Source organism: Lemur catta, chromosome 10, assembly GCF_020740605.2.
Source record: "Lemur catta isolate mLemCat1 chromosome 10, mLemCat1.pri, whole genome shotgun sequence".
Taxonomy (NCBI): domain Eukaryota; kingdom Metazoa; phylum Chordata; class Mammalia; order Primates; family Lemuridae; genus Lemur; species Lemur catta.
In genome coordinates, this window is record NC_059137.1 from 60,509,386 (window position 1) to 60,526,035 (window position 16,650).

General features: G+C 38.6%; 1 protein-coding gene across 3 annotated transcripts in view; it reads right to left on the minus strand.

Moving 5' to 3' along the window:
* Positions 1-7,008: 7,008 nt before the first annotated feature.
* Positions 7,009-16,650, minus strand: part of RCL1 (RNA terminal phosphate cyclase like 1) — an 83,417-nt gene continuing 73,775 nt past the window's right edge. The window contains exons 9-10 of one of the 3 annotated variants that reach the window (XR_006737966.1): positions 12,209-12,322; positions 7,009-7,070 (exon numbers count right to left, since the gene is read on the minus strand). Coding sequence is in view for 1 of the 3 variants with exons in the window: in XM_045563895.1 (XP_045419851.1) it covers positions 12,313-12,322 (10 nt within the window). In the remaining 2 variants the exon portion in view is untranslated. Of the gene's footprint in view, positions 7,071-9,843; positions 9,862-11,704; positions 12,323-16,650 lie in introns of those variants that run through there. The other 2 variants (XR_006737967.1, XM_045563895.1) reach the window with 2 other exon arrangements.

Consider the following 16,650-nt stretch of genomic DNA (forward strand, 5'->3'; position numbering starts at 1 on the left):
GATCCAGCTCTGGGACCCCGTCAGTGCCCAGGCACAGGAAAAGAAGGTCAGCATTGTTCCCAGGTGCAGTGACAGTGTGATTTGAGGTATGAGAAGAATGTGGGCACTCCAGTCACCAGTCACGTTCCTGACCTCACACCATCACTGACTTCGGGAAAGGAGGTTCACACATACTAGACTTATTTTAGTTCCTCCCCAGATCATCTTTTGCCTTTGTCCAAAATTGCTCAAGTTGGGAAAACAAGAGTTATCTGCTTCTATTATTGTCATGAAATTTTTCTCAATGACCAAAGCTGTTTTCTGCAGATGCACTCTTGCTTCTTATCACAGTCTCTCAGAACAAGCTTTTCCTCTTTGATTCATGAGTATTATCATATTTTCTCCCTTTAAAGCATGCCCACAAAAGTGACTTCTGCTTCTTTCTTTGTTCAGCATGATTCTATGAATGATAAGAAACCAACAAAGTAATGCATAATCTCATGATATCAGCTCTGCAAGTCATAATTTGTCAGTATTTAGGCAAAATCTTCAGGAAATACTTGGTATACTCCTTGATCCTGTTTGCTCCACAGCTGCCCTCCTTACTTGCTCCAAAATGACAATTTTGTTTAAAAATGTAATGACAATCTAGTCTCCTAAGTAAATCACCACACCCATCTCTTCACCCATCCATCTCTTTATGTTGCTCTGAGGAAGAAAAAAAAACCTGTTTCTTTTGGAGCAGGTACCGGATCAGACTTCCTAAGTGCAGAGGCTGTTGAAATCGATGTGGTAGGCTGCCAAGTGCTTTCTCTGAACAGCACCATAATGAACCCTTAATGCATTAATGATCTCTACAAAGAGCCCTCCCTGGCAGAAAGGCAGAGATGTGTTCTCGGGAAGGAGAGAGAAAATGCTGTCTTCACAAAAGCCGCAGTTCCCAAAAACTTGTATTCAAATGCCCCAGAATCCTTGGGGAACTTTATAAACATAGATTCCTATAAATAGTTACATCAGAAAACTATTATGTAAATAATTACATTAGGAAGGTATTCTAATTCGATAGGTCTGGGATGGGGCTTAAAAATCTGTATTTTTTTAAATGTTTTCTTAGAGACAGGGGTCTCCCTCTGTTGCCCAGGCTAAAGTACAGTGGCACAATCATGGTTCCCTGCAGCCTAAAACTCCTGGGCTCAAGCAATCCTCCTGCCTCAGGCTTCCAAGTAGCTGAGACTATAGGCACACACGACCATGTCTGGCTAATATATTTTTTAATCTTCTTGTTTTTTGTAGAGACAGAGTCTTGCTCTGTTGCCCAGGCTGGTCTCAAACTCCTGGCCTCAAGTGATCCTCCCATCTTGGCCTCCCATAGTGCTGGGATTATAGGTGTGAGCCACTGTGCTCAGCCAAAATTCTATATATTTTTAATGCTAATTTTAATGATAGCATACATACAGAAAAATGTAAAAATCATATGCATACAGCTTAAAGAATTTTCACAAAGTGACCATACCCAGAAAACTGATCAGATCAAGAAATAAAACATACTAGCACCCAGAATCCCTTTCACGTTTTTTCCAGACTCCACTTCTTCCCCCAAGGTTAGCCAATATCTTGACTTCTAACAGTATAGACTGGTTTTGCCTTTTTTTGAACTTCATATAAATGAAAATACATACTTTTCTATGTCTGACTTTCTTTGTTAAATATTATGTTTGTGAAATTTATGTTGTCACTTTATTGGTGGTTGGTTCATTCTTATTGCTGTTCTCTTGATGAACACTTAGGTTGCTTGCAACTAGGGGCTGTTACAAATAGTGCTGCAATGAACATTCTTATACATGTCTTTTGGTTCATATATGTATGCATTTCTCTTGGGTATATATCAAGGAATAAAACTGCTGGGTCAAAGAATAGGCATATGTTTAGCTTTAGTAGAGACTGTCAAGTAGGTTTTCAACATGGTTGTATGAAATCTGACTATTTTTAAACTGCTTCCCAGTTGATTCTGATGCCAGGTTTGGTAACCACTGAACTAAAGCATGAACAACTTGAAGCCAGCCACCATGTTGCCTTCTTTCTACTGCTCCCAGTGTATTAGACAGTATCTTAACACATGACAAGAGATCAGTAAATATGTTAGATTAAGTGGCGATTAAATTTTCCACACGTATTAATGAGGAACAAAAAAGCTCTCACTTTAGTTTCTGATCATCTTTTCTTGAAATTTCATAATAGTATCCCAAATAAGTTGGTAAAAAGGAGGCATTACCCCAACCAAATCAGGGTCAAATTCTCTCAGATCCATCCAGAAAAAAAGTCTATAAGAACTAATCCTGGCTTAATTACAGACACACTCCAATGTAATCTAACAAGCATTTAGTGAGCCTACTGGGTTTGAATACCATTTTGATAATTTTAACTAGTTCTAAAAGAAAACTGGAAGTTAACTCTCAGGGGGATATCTTAGCACACTATTTCAAAGCATTTGTTGACAAATTTCTAGGGAAAGAACACTCTGATTTTTGCCTCCATCCAGGAAACAAAACCTTCAGAGCTATGTTTAGGTTGGTCCAAATTCATAAGTTCCAGAGTTGGCAAAAACAGTGGTTGATGTAGGCAAGAGATCCCCAAATAGAAGAATGATTCTATACAGAAAGACTGAAAATAAGGACTAAATTTTCTCTTCATGGGGAAAAGTTCATGTTTAAGACTAAAATACTAAAGACAGATTTTAAAAAAAAAAAAAAAGCAGTACAAGCATGTTATTTTTGAAAATCTATCTATATACACACACTCACACCCATAAATAAGAAAAAAAATAAGAAAATGACTGAACAGGGAAAGAGAGTCTCATATATATCAGTAGGATTAAGTTGACAATAACTTTCAAATTTTAATTGCATGTGCTTTTTAACCCAGCAATTCCACTTCTGTGGTTATTCTTACAGATATGTTAGCATGTGAGCCCAACCATACATGTACAAAGATGTTTATTATGGCATTACTGAAAATACAGAAAAATCAAAACAATCTAAATGCTCATCAATAGTGGAATAGTTAAAATAAATCATGGTATACTCATGCAATGGAAGACCATGCTGTCTTCCATAAGAATGTGGTAGGTAGTTTTCTATAGGTACTGACATTGACAGCTGTCTATGATATACTATTAAATGAAAAAAGTAAGTCACAGAGCAGACAAAGAAACTTCCTATGTATGACTCTGTGTGCAAAAACATAGGAAGTAAGTCTGAAAAGACAGTGTTGGTCATGGTTACCCTGGGGAGAACAGTGGGATAACAGGAAAAGGTATGTATTAGTCTGCTAGGGCTGCCATAACAAAATACACAGACTGGGTGGCTTAAACAACAGAAATTTATTTTCTCAGTCTGGAGGCTAAAAGTCGAAGATCAAGGTGTCAGTTGCTTTGGTTTCTTCTGAGGCCTCTGTCCTTGGCTTGCAGCTGGCCGTCTTCTCACTGTGTCCTCACATGGCCTTTCCGCTGAGAGTGCACATCATGCCTGGTGTCTTTGTGTATCCGTAGTCCTCTTCTTATAAGGACACCAGTCATATTAGAGCAGGTCCCCCACTCGTTTTAATGTAGTCTCCTCTTTAAAGGCTCTATCTCCAAATACTCACATTCTGAGGTACCGGAGGTTAGAGCTCAAGCGACCCTCCTGTCTCAGCCTCCTGAGTATCTGGGGCTACAGGCGTGTGCTACCACGCCCAGCTTCAACACTATTTTTTTAATGAAATGAATAAATCTGACAGCTCCCTCTTCAAAAGGTTGGAAAGTAAACATACTCAGGGAACCTTTGGAACTGGCTTATGATCTTTAATTATCTACAGTGACAGTTCACTTAGAGTCAAGTTATTTAAAATACGTGATCATTCAGAGATGGCATGTATTTCTTAGGGTATGAAAACCAACTTGTCTTCTCTCAATTTTCCAGGTTACAGTACTAAAGTGAACCTAGGCTTAAGTTAGTAGCCTTTTCAAGCAATTATTCAAATTAAAGATTTTTTCAAATGAGTATTACACACTGTCTATGCAGTTAATTAACACTGTGAATGGCATACTTCTTCTTACTTTACTCAATTTCACTAAGTCTTAATCCCAACACCAATAATAATCATGTCCTATATAATGATAACTTTTTTCCCAAGAAAGGTATACAGTATAGTCATTAAGTAAATAGTTCCCTCATACTCGTATTATGAAATCACCTGTGGAAAAATGTGTAAAGAATAAGAAAACAAATAGCGTATGACTCCAATACTTACCTACTTTGCCTGAGGGTTTGGAACTCACAAATCCATGAGATTTGCTAGTTCCTGAGTTCAACATCTTTTCCTTGGGGCCCACATGAGCAAACTACTGTTAGGAGGTGGGTTGTCAGTGTAGCTCCCAGGAGAGTTCTGGTCTGGGTGTGGAGAAACACAGGATGCTTCGAACATCTAATAAGGAAATTGCTGCATGTTCCCTATGTGGCTATTTGAAGGATAAAGTAATGATGTCTTCCAACGTGGCATCGTCTTTTTTTTTTTCTCTTTTTTTTCTTGGACACTGCCTTTAGTGCTGGTAAGAGCAGATTTCCCAGAGATGGAAATCAATCTAAAGTAATAAATACAGGAAATTTTGAAATTTTTCTTTTTGTGGTCAGTGATCCCAGTGGTTTTCTTCCCAATGGGGAGCCACTCAAAACTCCTGATTATTCATTTATCCACTGGAATGAAGCAGATTTGGAAACTGCATTTCCTTACCATGCCAAGTCTTGTCAATGACAGTGGTTTGCATTTACCAGCGCTTTTAGAAATGAACAGGGTTTCTTTTTCATTCACATTTCTAGTAGTAATAAGCCAAAATAAACACTTTGGAGAATTGCTATGAATGGAAGATTAGAGAGGAGTGAGTGGCTTCCAATATTATTAATACATCACTGAATGTGACATTCCACAAACTCTTTAGTAATAACAATATTGTATTTACAAATATTTTCTTCCCATAAAATGCAAACTAAAAATTGGCTTAAATTAGCAATTATCTAAACATCTATCTCTATACCTAACTCCATGCAAGCTGGGAAGGTTAACTATTATATGTTTGTCTACCTGCTGGAAAAAGAGTGGGAGAGAAAGACGGAACGGCCAAAGATGGCAAAGTGATTAAGAGCTGCTGCTCGTGTTTGGATTCAATTCTCTTTCATCTCTTCAGATGTGCAATGTATACCCTTTTGTTCCCAGAGACAAAGAAGCAGTGTCTTTGCCAGGTTCTTTGACAGGATTGGGGGAGGCACCTGGACTTGATGAGGTGGCTCCACGTGGGCAAATGAGCAGCAAGAGTTTAAATGAGAGGTACCAAGAGAAGACAGAGGAAGAAAGGCATAGAGGCTGCTGGCTGCCCTCTCTTGTTCCACCCTGGCGAGCATAGGGTGAGCCCCGCTCACTAACACCAGGTCTTCTTGTCACAGTTTCCCACGCCCTTGTACATACAACATATCGCCTGGCTTTCTCAACACCCCTATGGGAAAGAAATGGCAGGTTTACACAGTAAATACTATTTTGTGTCCCATTGAGTTTTCAGGCTTTGGAGGCAGACTATTGGGATTCAAATCTTAACTCAGTGACTTCATGCTTCAGTGCCCTTAACTAAGGTAATTAATTTCCTTGAGCCTCATATTTCTTATTCATAAAACAGTGATAATAATAACACCTGCTTCATAGGATTGATGTGAGAACAAAATGAGATAACACAAGTCCTCAGTACATGACCCAGCATATAGTAACCTCTCAATAGATGTTAGCCACTATTTGTCATCAGTATTTGCTTGTATCTTTGGTATGCCATGAAAGTTCTTTCTTTCCCTCAGATTATATATTCATTCATATTTCCTTTTATGTTTTATGTTTTACATTTCAATCTTTTATCTATTTGGAATTTATTTGGGTATATGCGATAAAGGAAGGAATCTAACTTTGTTTTATTTTTTTCCAAACGGTTACAGGTATAAAACTTTAAACAACAAAATCATATAATACATAATGCCTAGCAAGGGTGAGGACAGGGCAGTTCTTTCATAATGAGACCAGTTTAATTATGTCTTTTTAAAAATAATTTCTCTATGATCCCATAAATAAGCCTTTTTCTTAAAAGGCTATGGAATTATTAGATTTTCTTGGTTTATCTTGGTTTTTATCATCAAAAATAACAAAAAATTTACTTTGTCTTCTCAAAATATTAGGAAAAGAAGAATATACCAAAAGGTATATTCTTTGAAAATAAAATGAGAAAAATAATGACATGCTGGTTGTATCAACTAACTCCTGTCTATTCCTGGCAGGAAGAAGCTATAAATAATCTATATTTCTAGATATTTAAGGACAAAGCGACATAATGGGGAGGGAAGGAAGCATATCACAAGCAAAATATTTGTATTTTATTTGCTTATATCTATTTTACTTTTTAAATTAAGATAGTTTAACAAAAATATATAAAGTAGAGAGTAAATTAGAAAAGGACAAGAAAAATGATGCAAAAGAAAAATAAGAGTAGGGCATAAATAGGAGGCAAGAATGAAGCTAATCTTAAAATATTTACCCCAATGTTCTGTGTGTTTTCTATAAGTGGGCCATAAATTTATCCCTGAGCTTTCAATTGTCAATGAAAAGTCAAACATAATGGCAGTTACAAAATTCAAAGTACCTATAAGAAAAAAGCAAGGACATTTCTCAGAAGCTACTGTTGGAGAATAATAAACACAGATGGATATGATTGATTATCATCCCAGAATTCATTCTCCCCCTCATGCTTCCTAAGTGAACGTCAATTTCTCATGCAGCATTTTTGACTGAAGGAAGCTGATCTCAGAGGCAGACAGATTAGTATAAGCCAACAAGTGATTGGTTCAGGAATGAGCATATGATTTAGTTCTAGCCAATAAGACACAAGGAGATGGTTGCCGAAGATTTCTAAGTAAGTTCTTTCTTGCCCTTAAGAGACACCAAGGAGAAGCAAGTGTCTCTCACCTGAAGTATGCGAACAGAAGCTGCAGTTGCTGCTGGCATCCATCTTGAAACCATGAGGGAATCTAGCTTGAGGAGAAGCAAAACATAGGAGAAGGGAAGAGTCAAGACAATTAAAGAGAAATAGATTGAAAGCCCTGATCACACTGTACCTGAAGTCTACACCACTACTAGACATCTACCCCTATGAATCTCCCATTTACCAGTGTATTGATTCCAGTGTCCGATATTTGCAATCTAAAACATGTTGATGCATACACCCTCAAATGTATGAAAACATGGTGTCTTTTTCCCAAACTAATCATCACAGTCAAGTTAACACATGTATAACAACACACCCTTTCCTATTAAACCATCCATATCACAAATATCTCTTGAATACATATCATATGTCAGCTTACTGTGCTAAGTTCTGGGAACGTAGTGACATAATGGTGATGTGATAAGTGCTATGAAAGAGTGCCTTACACCATAGGAAGGGGATTTGATCTATGCTGGGAGGCAGGAGGCCTCCCTAGGGAAGACTCATTTAAATTGAGACATGAAGGATGAGCAGGCATTTGCCAGAAGGAAGAAATTGAGAGGGAAGAATATTACAAGCAGAGTAAACGTCAGACAGAGCGGGACTGAAATTAGTCCAGCAGAGATGGAGCTGAGACAATGAAGTGGAAAACAGGACAAAATGAAGCTGAGAGACAGAGAGGTGCCTCCTAAGCCACACAAAGGATTTGGAGCTTTATCCTAATGGCAATGGGATATCCTAGAAGAATTTTAAGCAGGGATGAAATAACATATTTGCATTTTTAAAAGATTATTCTGACAAAGGATGGAAATGGACCATAGTGGATGCTGGAAGTCACATTAGGAGGCTCAAGCAGTAGCCAATGTGACAGGTGATGATGGCTCGGACCAGATTGGTAGCTGTGATGGAGGGAGAAGCACACTGACTGGAAAAATGTGTAGGAAATGTAATCTACAATATTTGGTGATAATTTGGATGTGAAGAATGAAGAAAAGAGAGCAGTGAAGAACAAGTGCCAGGTTTGCAACTTCTCCAACTGGGTAAAAGCTGGTGCCATTTATTGAAACAAATAGCAGTAGCATAAGAGTAGGCTTGAGGGGAGTAAGAAGCAATAACGAGTGTAGTTTGGGGTCCATTAATTTTTTCCAAGATTTTGTTATAAAAAATGTTCATGCATACAGAAAAGTTCAAAGAATTGTGCAATTTACATCCATCCATATGTCCAACACCTAGATCCTTTAATTAACATTTTATTATATTTTCTTTATCACATTAATCTCACGTGATAAAGAATCCATCTTACTTAAAACTGAGGCATTTCAAAGTAAGTTGCAGTACATTTCACCCCTAAACACGTCAGGATACATATCTTCAACTGGAGTTAAATATTTGTCTGTGGCTCGTTTTCTGAGGTAAAACTTACATACCTTGAAATGCACCTATCTATCTTAAGTGAACAATTTGATGAGTTTTGACAAATGCATACACCTGAGTAACCCAAAACCCTATAGTAAATACAGAACATTTATATAAAATATATGACTCTTACACCCACCTCCCCCTTCTCCTTAATATTATCATTATCACATGTATTAAGTCTTCATCTAGGTTCACAGTTGTTTTTTCTTTCAACACTTTGAAGGTATCATTGGCCTCTACAGTTTCTAATGAGATGTTCACAGTCATTTTTCCCCTATATCTAATGTGGTGTTTTCCTCTGGATGCTTTCAATATTTTCTATTTATCTTTAGTTTTCAGAAGTTTGACTATGTTGTGCCTAGACATGATTCTCTTTATATTTACCCTTATTGGGGTTCTTCCTGAATCTGTAAATATATGTTTTTCAAGCAAATTTGGGTAAATTTGTCCATTTATTTCTTTAAATACATTTTATGCCCCATTTTCTCTTGACTCTCCTGGAACTCCAATTACATGTATGTTAGACCTTTTGATATTGTTACAGAGGTCCCTGTAACTGTGCTCATTTTAAAAAGTTTTTTCCTCCGTTTTCTTCAAATTGAATGATTTTGATTATTCTAATTTCAAGTTCACTGACTCTTCTGCTATCTTTATTCTGCTATTAAGATCTCTAGTAAATTTTTATTTGAGATACTGTATTTTTTTAATTCTAGAATTTCCATTTTGTTCTATCTTATAATTTGTACTTTTCTTCTGATATTTTCTATTTTTTAAGATGAGCATATTTTCCTTTACCTCCATGAGTTATTATAATACTTACAAAATCTTTTTCTGCTAAAATCTTTATATACTACTTCCAATGTCTGAGTCATCTTAAGGTTGGTCTACATTGATTCCCTTTTTTCTTGAGTATGAAATCACATTTTCCAACTTCTTTGTATGCCTAGAAAATTTGTATTTTATGTGAACATCGTGAATAACACATTGTAGCACCTCTTGATTCTGTTATATTTTTCTAAAGAGTGATGATTTTCCTGTTTGTTTGATTGATTAGCCAATTAACTTGACTGAACTCAATGTCTAAACTCTGCTTCTCCTGCAGTAGACAGCAGCTGAAGTCTACTGATGAAAGATTTGGAGGAATTAGCATATAGACTGTACATAAAGCCATTGAAGTAGATAAGATCACTCAAGAATAAAATGAGAAGACAATGTATTAGTTTGCTAAGGCTGCCATAACAAAGTACCACAGACTGGGTGGGTTAAACAACAGAAATTTATTTTCTCACAATTCTGGAGGCTAGAAGTCCGAGATCAAGGTGTCAACAGGGTTGGTTTCTTACAAGGACTCTCTCCTTGGCTTGTAGATGCCCATCTTCTCCTGTGTCCTCACATGGTCTTCCTTCTGTACCCATCTGTGCCCAAATTTTCCCATCTTATAAGGACACCAGTTGTATTAGATTAGGGCTGACCCCCAATTACTTAATTTTAACTTAATTAGCTTTTTAAGGACTCTATCTCCAAATATAGTCACATTCTGAAGTACTTATTGGGGGTTAGGACTTCAACATATGAATTTGGGGGGACACAATTCAGCCCATAACAGAGGGCATAAACAGAGGCCAAAGGAATACTGGTATAAGGGGTCAGGAAATGGAATAAAAATCAGCAAAAGAGAAAAAAAAAATGTGTCCTAAAAGTAGGAAGATACTCAGGAGAGTATTCCAGGTGCCAAAGAAAGAAAAAGTTTCCACGAGGGCATAGTAAACAGTGTTAAATGGTGCTGTGGAATTCAATACCATAAGAACTAAAAGACATCCAGTCTTTTAGTGAAAGGGAAATCACTGGTGACCTTGGTGAGAACTGTTGTGGTGCTATGATGGGAGTGAAAGTCTGATGAGAATAGATTGAGTAGTAAGTAAGAGAGGGGGAAATAGAGTCATTTAACTTCTCTGGGGCTAGCAACCAAGAGGAGGAAGTAGGCTTCATTGTGACACTTACTGCAGATTGGATCATTCAATCCTCACTTCAACACCCTTTTAGCTTCTTAACTGTGTTATATTCATTAATTCATTGAATATTTATTGCTGAATGCCTACACTGTGTGCCAAACACTGTTTCAAGACACTGTCCATGGTATATCCATGAACAAAACAAATATCTGAGCTCTCATGGAACTTAAATTCTTGTGGAAGAAGACAGACTATAAGTATTAAACATGATAATATCTTAATTATACATCAGTAATAAACTATAAAATTATACAGTATATTAGGAGGGATAAGTACTGTGAAAAAAGAGGAAGCGAGCAAGGTAAGGGGAATGGGAATTCCAGGAAATGAGGAGAGGAGGAAGCTGCTGTACTAAATATCAAAAAATTGGGATAAAATTAATGAAAATATGCAAGATTTCTACACTTAGAACTATCAAACTGAAAAAAATCTTAAAAGATCAAATACATGGAGAGATGTACCACATTCATGGAAAACTTAATATTGTGAAGGCATCAGTCCTCCATAAATTGTTAAATAGATTCTATGCAATCACAATCAAAATCCTGGCAGGCTTATTTTTGCAGAAATTAATAATCTAATTTTAAAATTTATATGTAAATAAAAAATCCTAGAATAGTCAAGATAGTCTTTTCTTGAAGGAGAAAAAAAAAAGTTGGAGGGTTTCAACTACTAAACTTTAGGACTTACTGTAAAGCACATGAACACATCCCACCTCCTGGTTTTCTTTGTGTGCAACTGAGATCTGTATACCTGCTCCCCACACTTCCCACACACCCATATGAAAGGACATCATATGGGTGATCTAAGTTAAATCAAAGCCTTCCCAGAGATACAAATTCACTAAATATCCCTTAATTTAACATTTAGTAATGCTGTCCATAGTAGAGAACACAGCCAAAACAATAAGAAAGTTTTCGATCGAAGAAGAAAATTATTGGCCTACTGTAGATTGATTTTCACTTCTGTTTACCTTAACCCAGTATTTCCTAAAGTGTATTACTTGGTGATAATGTTTCATGAACAGGAAGGAAGGAAGGAAGATAAGGAGGCAAGGAGGGAGGGAGGAAGGAAGAAAGATAACTCTAGACTAAATAAATTTGAAGATTGCTGAGTTCAACAAACTTTATGATTTTGTTGTTACAGGATTTCCCACAACACCTAATCAGTTAATGTTCTCCATAATTTTCCACAATGGCAGAGAGTAAACTTTTGTGTTTGAAACTCTTTTTAAAATAACTAGTGTTCAATGAACAACATACTTTCCGAAATGCTATCTCAAACCAATGGAAATGCTGCAAATATAAATTTATTATTTTTCTCTGACTCAAGAAGAAAAAGCTAATCTTCAAGCTTATTAGAGCAAATCTTATATTTTAAGTCATGTGAAGCACCAAGTTTTTATCAAAAGAGCATGGGATTAGGAACCAGGAAATGTGCTCTCTTCTAACTAGCTGTGTGACCTTGAGCAAGTATCACTTTAATCTTTTCTAATCCAATTTCTTTCCTACAGTTGCAAAAGCAGAAATCCCCTGGACAGAGTTCTTTGTGGCGGCCAAATATAAAATGCATTTGAATAACAGAGAATTAAAGACAATACAAATGTTAGAATGGAAATCCCCAGACTGTCCAGTAAGAAATTCCCTCCAATTTTCCCTGGTTCTTGCTTGTTGAGTACTGACCACATTTTGGTGTTGGGCTTGGCTCAAGGGTCCCCAAAGGCAGAGTGAGGTCAAAGGTGCAAACTTACCGGGGCAAAGCCTTCTGGAATGGTCAAATCAGCAAAGTCAATGAAGAAGCGCCCACTCTGTAGGCCTCCCCACCTACAGTGCTGCGTTTACAGATGTCTCCTGCTCAAGCAAACCTATGAGGGTAATTGTGGGAGAAAAGAAACAGAGAGGGATCTTTAAAGAACCCAAAGTTCTAAAAATCCAGAGCTTTAGTCCTTAGGGGAAGAATCAGAATAAAAGACTGAAGAGTTGATGAGACTACTTAACCCAAAATATTTTTCACCATATTTTTTTCATTTTATCTTGAATGATATAGTGAATACCACTACTTAGGGATTCATTTACTCTAAACTGATTTAGAAAAAAAATGCAAATATCTCTAGGAAGGTTAAAGAGTTATTAAACATCCATCTGCAGTGTGAGTTTATTCAATCAGGCCACTTTCCTCTTAATACTTGAGGTTATTTGTACTCAGGGAATAGGAGCTGTGACTGGCAGAGTGGGGAAGGTAAGAGGAGGCTGGGGATGGAGGGAGTTTTCCCCAGTGGGAGGTGGGGCATGGCAGGGAAGGTTCGGAGAAAGCATTCATATAGTACAGAGAAGTGCAAAAATGGAAGTGTAAAACAAGATGTTAACAACATATTATCCACTTCCCAATGGCTCCTAAGGCCTATCCTTCCTTTTCTTCTTCTTCCCTCCTTCACCTTATGGTCCCCTGCTGGAAGCTACCAGGAAAGCTGGGACTAGGATCGGGCAACATCATGAGTGAGCTTGGTTTTTATGAGCTAGCCTGACAAGCTAGCCCACTTGTCGTTGTGATGGCCAAATATATTCCAAATTCCAAAGCACCTCCTTACATGAGAAATTTGGGGATATAACCTGTTCGTGAGCCGACAATTTCCCATAACAGCTAGTCAATAAGTATTTACCGGGTGCCTACTAGGTGCTGAAGATACAATGGAGAGTAAGAGACATCTCAGTGCTCACAAAGCTTAACAATTACATTTGCATTTCAAAGGTCACTCAGAAACGTAGAAAGTGGGTTGCAGGGAAACAAGACTGGGGCCAGGAGCCCATCTAGCAGGCAGCTGCAGAAATGCAAGGAAGGACATGGTCTTAATAAGTAAGACTGTAGTCTTTTGTATTTTTCAGCAGAACTGGTATTTTGATCAGCAGGATAATGGGCACTCTTTCCCTCTAAGGTGTATAATAAATAATCACTTTGGTTTTAACATTTATTCCAACTCATCAGTCTTTGGTTGAGGACTGCTCCCTCTAGAGCAGGAGTGGCCAGAGGAAGCCCCCAGGCAGAACAGGTGCTGGCAGCTAGATATTCTGTCCTGCTCTGAAGTGATAAAGGCAAGACAAAATGGTCAGAGCACTGACCATATCTGCTACCCACTACGGGGGGCAAGCAGTGATTTTTGGGATCCCCCTACAGACTACGGGAAGACAATGGAACCTGGGGCATTGTCTCAGGCCCATCCACTAGACACCTGCTGGCCATTTCTAGCCATCTACCTAAGTAGTCCACACTGCTCAGATGACCTACACTTTGAGAAACACAGCTCTAGCCCCTTGAAGAGCATCTCGCAAGCAATCAACACTGGTTGAAAGAACAGACATACAGTTTAATTGTTTGTAGAGCAAAAATATGTCCATGTTTTCCATCATGTTTGTCTCTTCATTTCAGTTTTTTCTCCTGTTAACATTTATCCTTCCATGCTTAAGGGGTCTGGCTTCTTTCAGTACATTACCATTTAGCCATCCTTCCTCTAGGCCATCGCCCCTCAACCTATCATTGCTACTTTGATTCAATTTAGTAACTATTTCCTGAGTACCTACTGTCTGAAAAACACTTTGAGAGCCGTGGAGGCCACAAAGATGACTAAAGGCAACATGAACTCTTATTTCAAAAAGGAGTTCTTTCTGACTTCTCCTTTAACTTCTTTGACTTCTTCTGGCTCCGTTGAAGTTTATTTTAGTCCTCTTATTATTAATTCCCTGGCTCTCTCTAGCTCTGCCCCCTCTAGCCTCCCATTGTCTTGGAAACATAAACTTCCCTGCTATGGTAGACTGTTACATTAATGGCTCTGAATGAATCATGTACCCAATGAATCATGCCATTCCGTAGGGAAGTCAGTCCCCCACATTGAATTTGCGCTTGGTCACATGACTTGTTTTGGCCAGTGGGGCATTAGCAAACATGATGCATGCAGAGGCTAGATATGTGCTTGTGCACTACAGTTTTCTCTCTTGGAATACAGCCACTGCCATGAAGGGAAGCCTGGTCTAGACTCCTTGAGGATGAAAGACTATGGAAAGAGGTCCCACTGCCCCAGCCATCCCAGCTCTACCCAGCATCCAGTAGACCTGCCTGCTGAACGCAGCCACGTGAGGGAGACCAGCAGAAAAACCACCCAGCTAGAGACACAGAATAATAAGAAATAACTTGGCCGGGAGTGGTGGCTCACACCTGTAACCTTAGCACTCTGGAAGGCTGAGGCGGGTGGATCTTTTAAGCTCAGGAGTTCGAGACCAGCCTGAGCAAGAGCGAGACCCTGTCTCTACTAAAAATAGAAAGAAATTAGCTGGACAACTAAAAGTATATATAGAAAAAATTAGCCAGGCATGGTGGTGCATGCCTGTAGTCCCAGCTACTTGGGAAGCTGAGGCAGTAGGATTGCTTAAGCCCAGGAGTTTGAGGTTGCTGTGAGCTAGGCTGACACCACAGCACTCTAGTCCGGGCAACAGAGTGAGACTCTGTCTCAAAAAAAATATAAAAAAAAAAAAAAAGAAGTAACTGTTGTTGAAGCCAAAGTCTGGTTGTTTTGTTATACAGCAATTGATAACCGAAACATGCGCCTTATTTTCAAGGCCCTCCTTCTTAGGTCTACTGTGCAAGCGGGAAGAGCCCGGGCTCCTGAATCCACCTTTTGGCATCAAGGCCTTCTTAGTTCTGTGGCTTTGGACAATTTACTTAACCTTTCTAAGCTTCAGTTCTCTGTGCTAGAGCTGTGTTTCTCAGAGTGTGGTCCACCTGCATCGGAATTACCTGGGTGTTTGTTTAAAAAATATAGACTGAAGCAGCTATTTTCATAACGGCCCCAAGCTGGAAATGATATAAACATCCACCTACTGGTGAGAGGATAGGATATATTCATATGATGGAACACTACTCAGCATTACAAAAGGACTGAACTATTGCTACATGTAACAACACGGTTGACTCTCTCCGATATTATTTAGAACAAAAAATGTCAGACACAAAAGAGGACGTATTGTATGGTTCTATGTATTTCAAATCCTAGAACAAGCAATACTGACTTGCAACTATCAGGCAAAACAAATTGATGGGATCAGAAAAGCGATTGCCTCTGAGCAGGCGACAGGAATGATTGACTGCAAAGAGGCACAAGGGGACTTGCTGGCAAGGTGGGAACGTTCTATGTCGCGAGTGGGCTGCGGGTTACATGGGTGTGTGCATTTGCAGAACTCATTAAATTATTTTCTTAAAATCTGCATTGTTATAAGAAAATTATATCCCAATTTTAAAAAGAGATTGCAGAAAACATACAGATTTGGGCCTGCCTTGTGTGCTGGATACTTAGATTGGCTCCCTCCAACTATTTCATCTCCCACACGGAGAGGTTAGAAAGCTGAGAATACATGTCCAGGTCCCCTTGCAGCCAGGCTTCTGGGTGTGAATTGGTTCTGCCAGGTACATGTGTCCATGCGTGATTTGGAAAGTGTAAAGGAAGCAACACTACTCTGCCATCTTTCCACTGAGCTTCAGGCCAATAATGGGCTCTGGCAAATGGGAGCCACTCTCTGATGGGTGGCATGATAGGTGTGGTGGTGACAATATTGACGGCCTAATAGAAAATAGTGACAGAATGACAGAGGTTCCTTATTACATTTTCCCATAGTTCCCTGTACTTTTTCCTTAGAACCACTTTCCTAATTATACTTAAAGATTAATAAGTTGTAACTATTTCATACTTCTCTCCCACACTAGATGCATCTTCAAGGAACGCATCACTGGACAGGACATTTATTGCTCCAAACAGCCAGGCTCAGTGCCTACAATATCAACTCCAAAGAGTTCATGCGAGGATTTAAAAGGGCCGTGCACTCAGCCCCCAGCCTGACAGATGGCAGCTGCTCCGAAACGTTAGCTATTATCATCATTATTGAGGCTAAAAATTCTGGAAGCTCTCCCCTAGAAATTACTTCTGAAATAACCTTCATATCAGAAGCTTTTTTAAACCTAATCCTCCTAGAGAATTTTCCTCCTAGAGAAAGGGTGAAAGTAAAGGCTCTCTTTTTCTTCTTGTTCTCTTATTCTTCATTCTTTTTGGTTTTCCTGACAAATATTCACCAAGCGCCTACCATGTGTGAGGAATCATGCTGAACGCAGGGATATTACCATAGTCCTAGCCCCTCTAGCTCTTGTGATCCA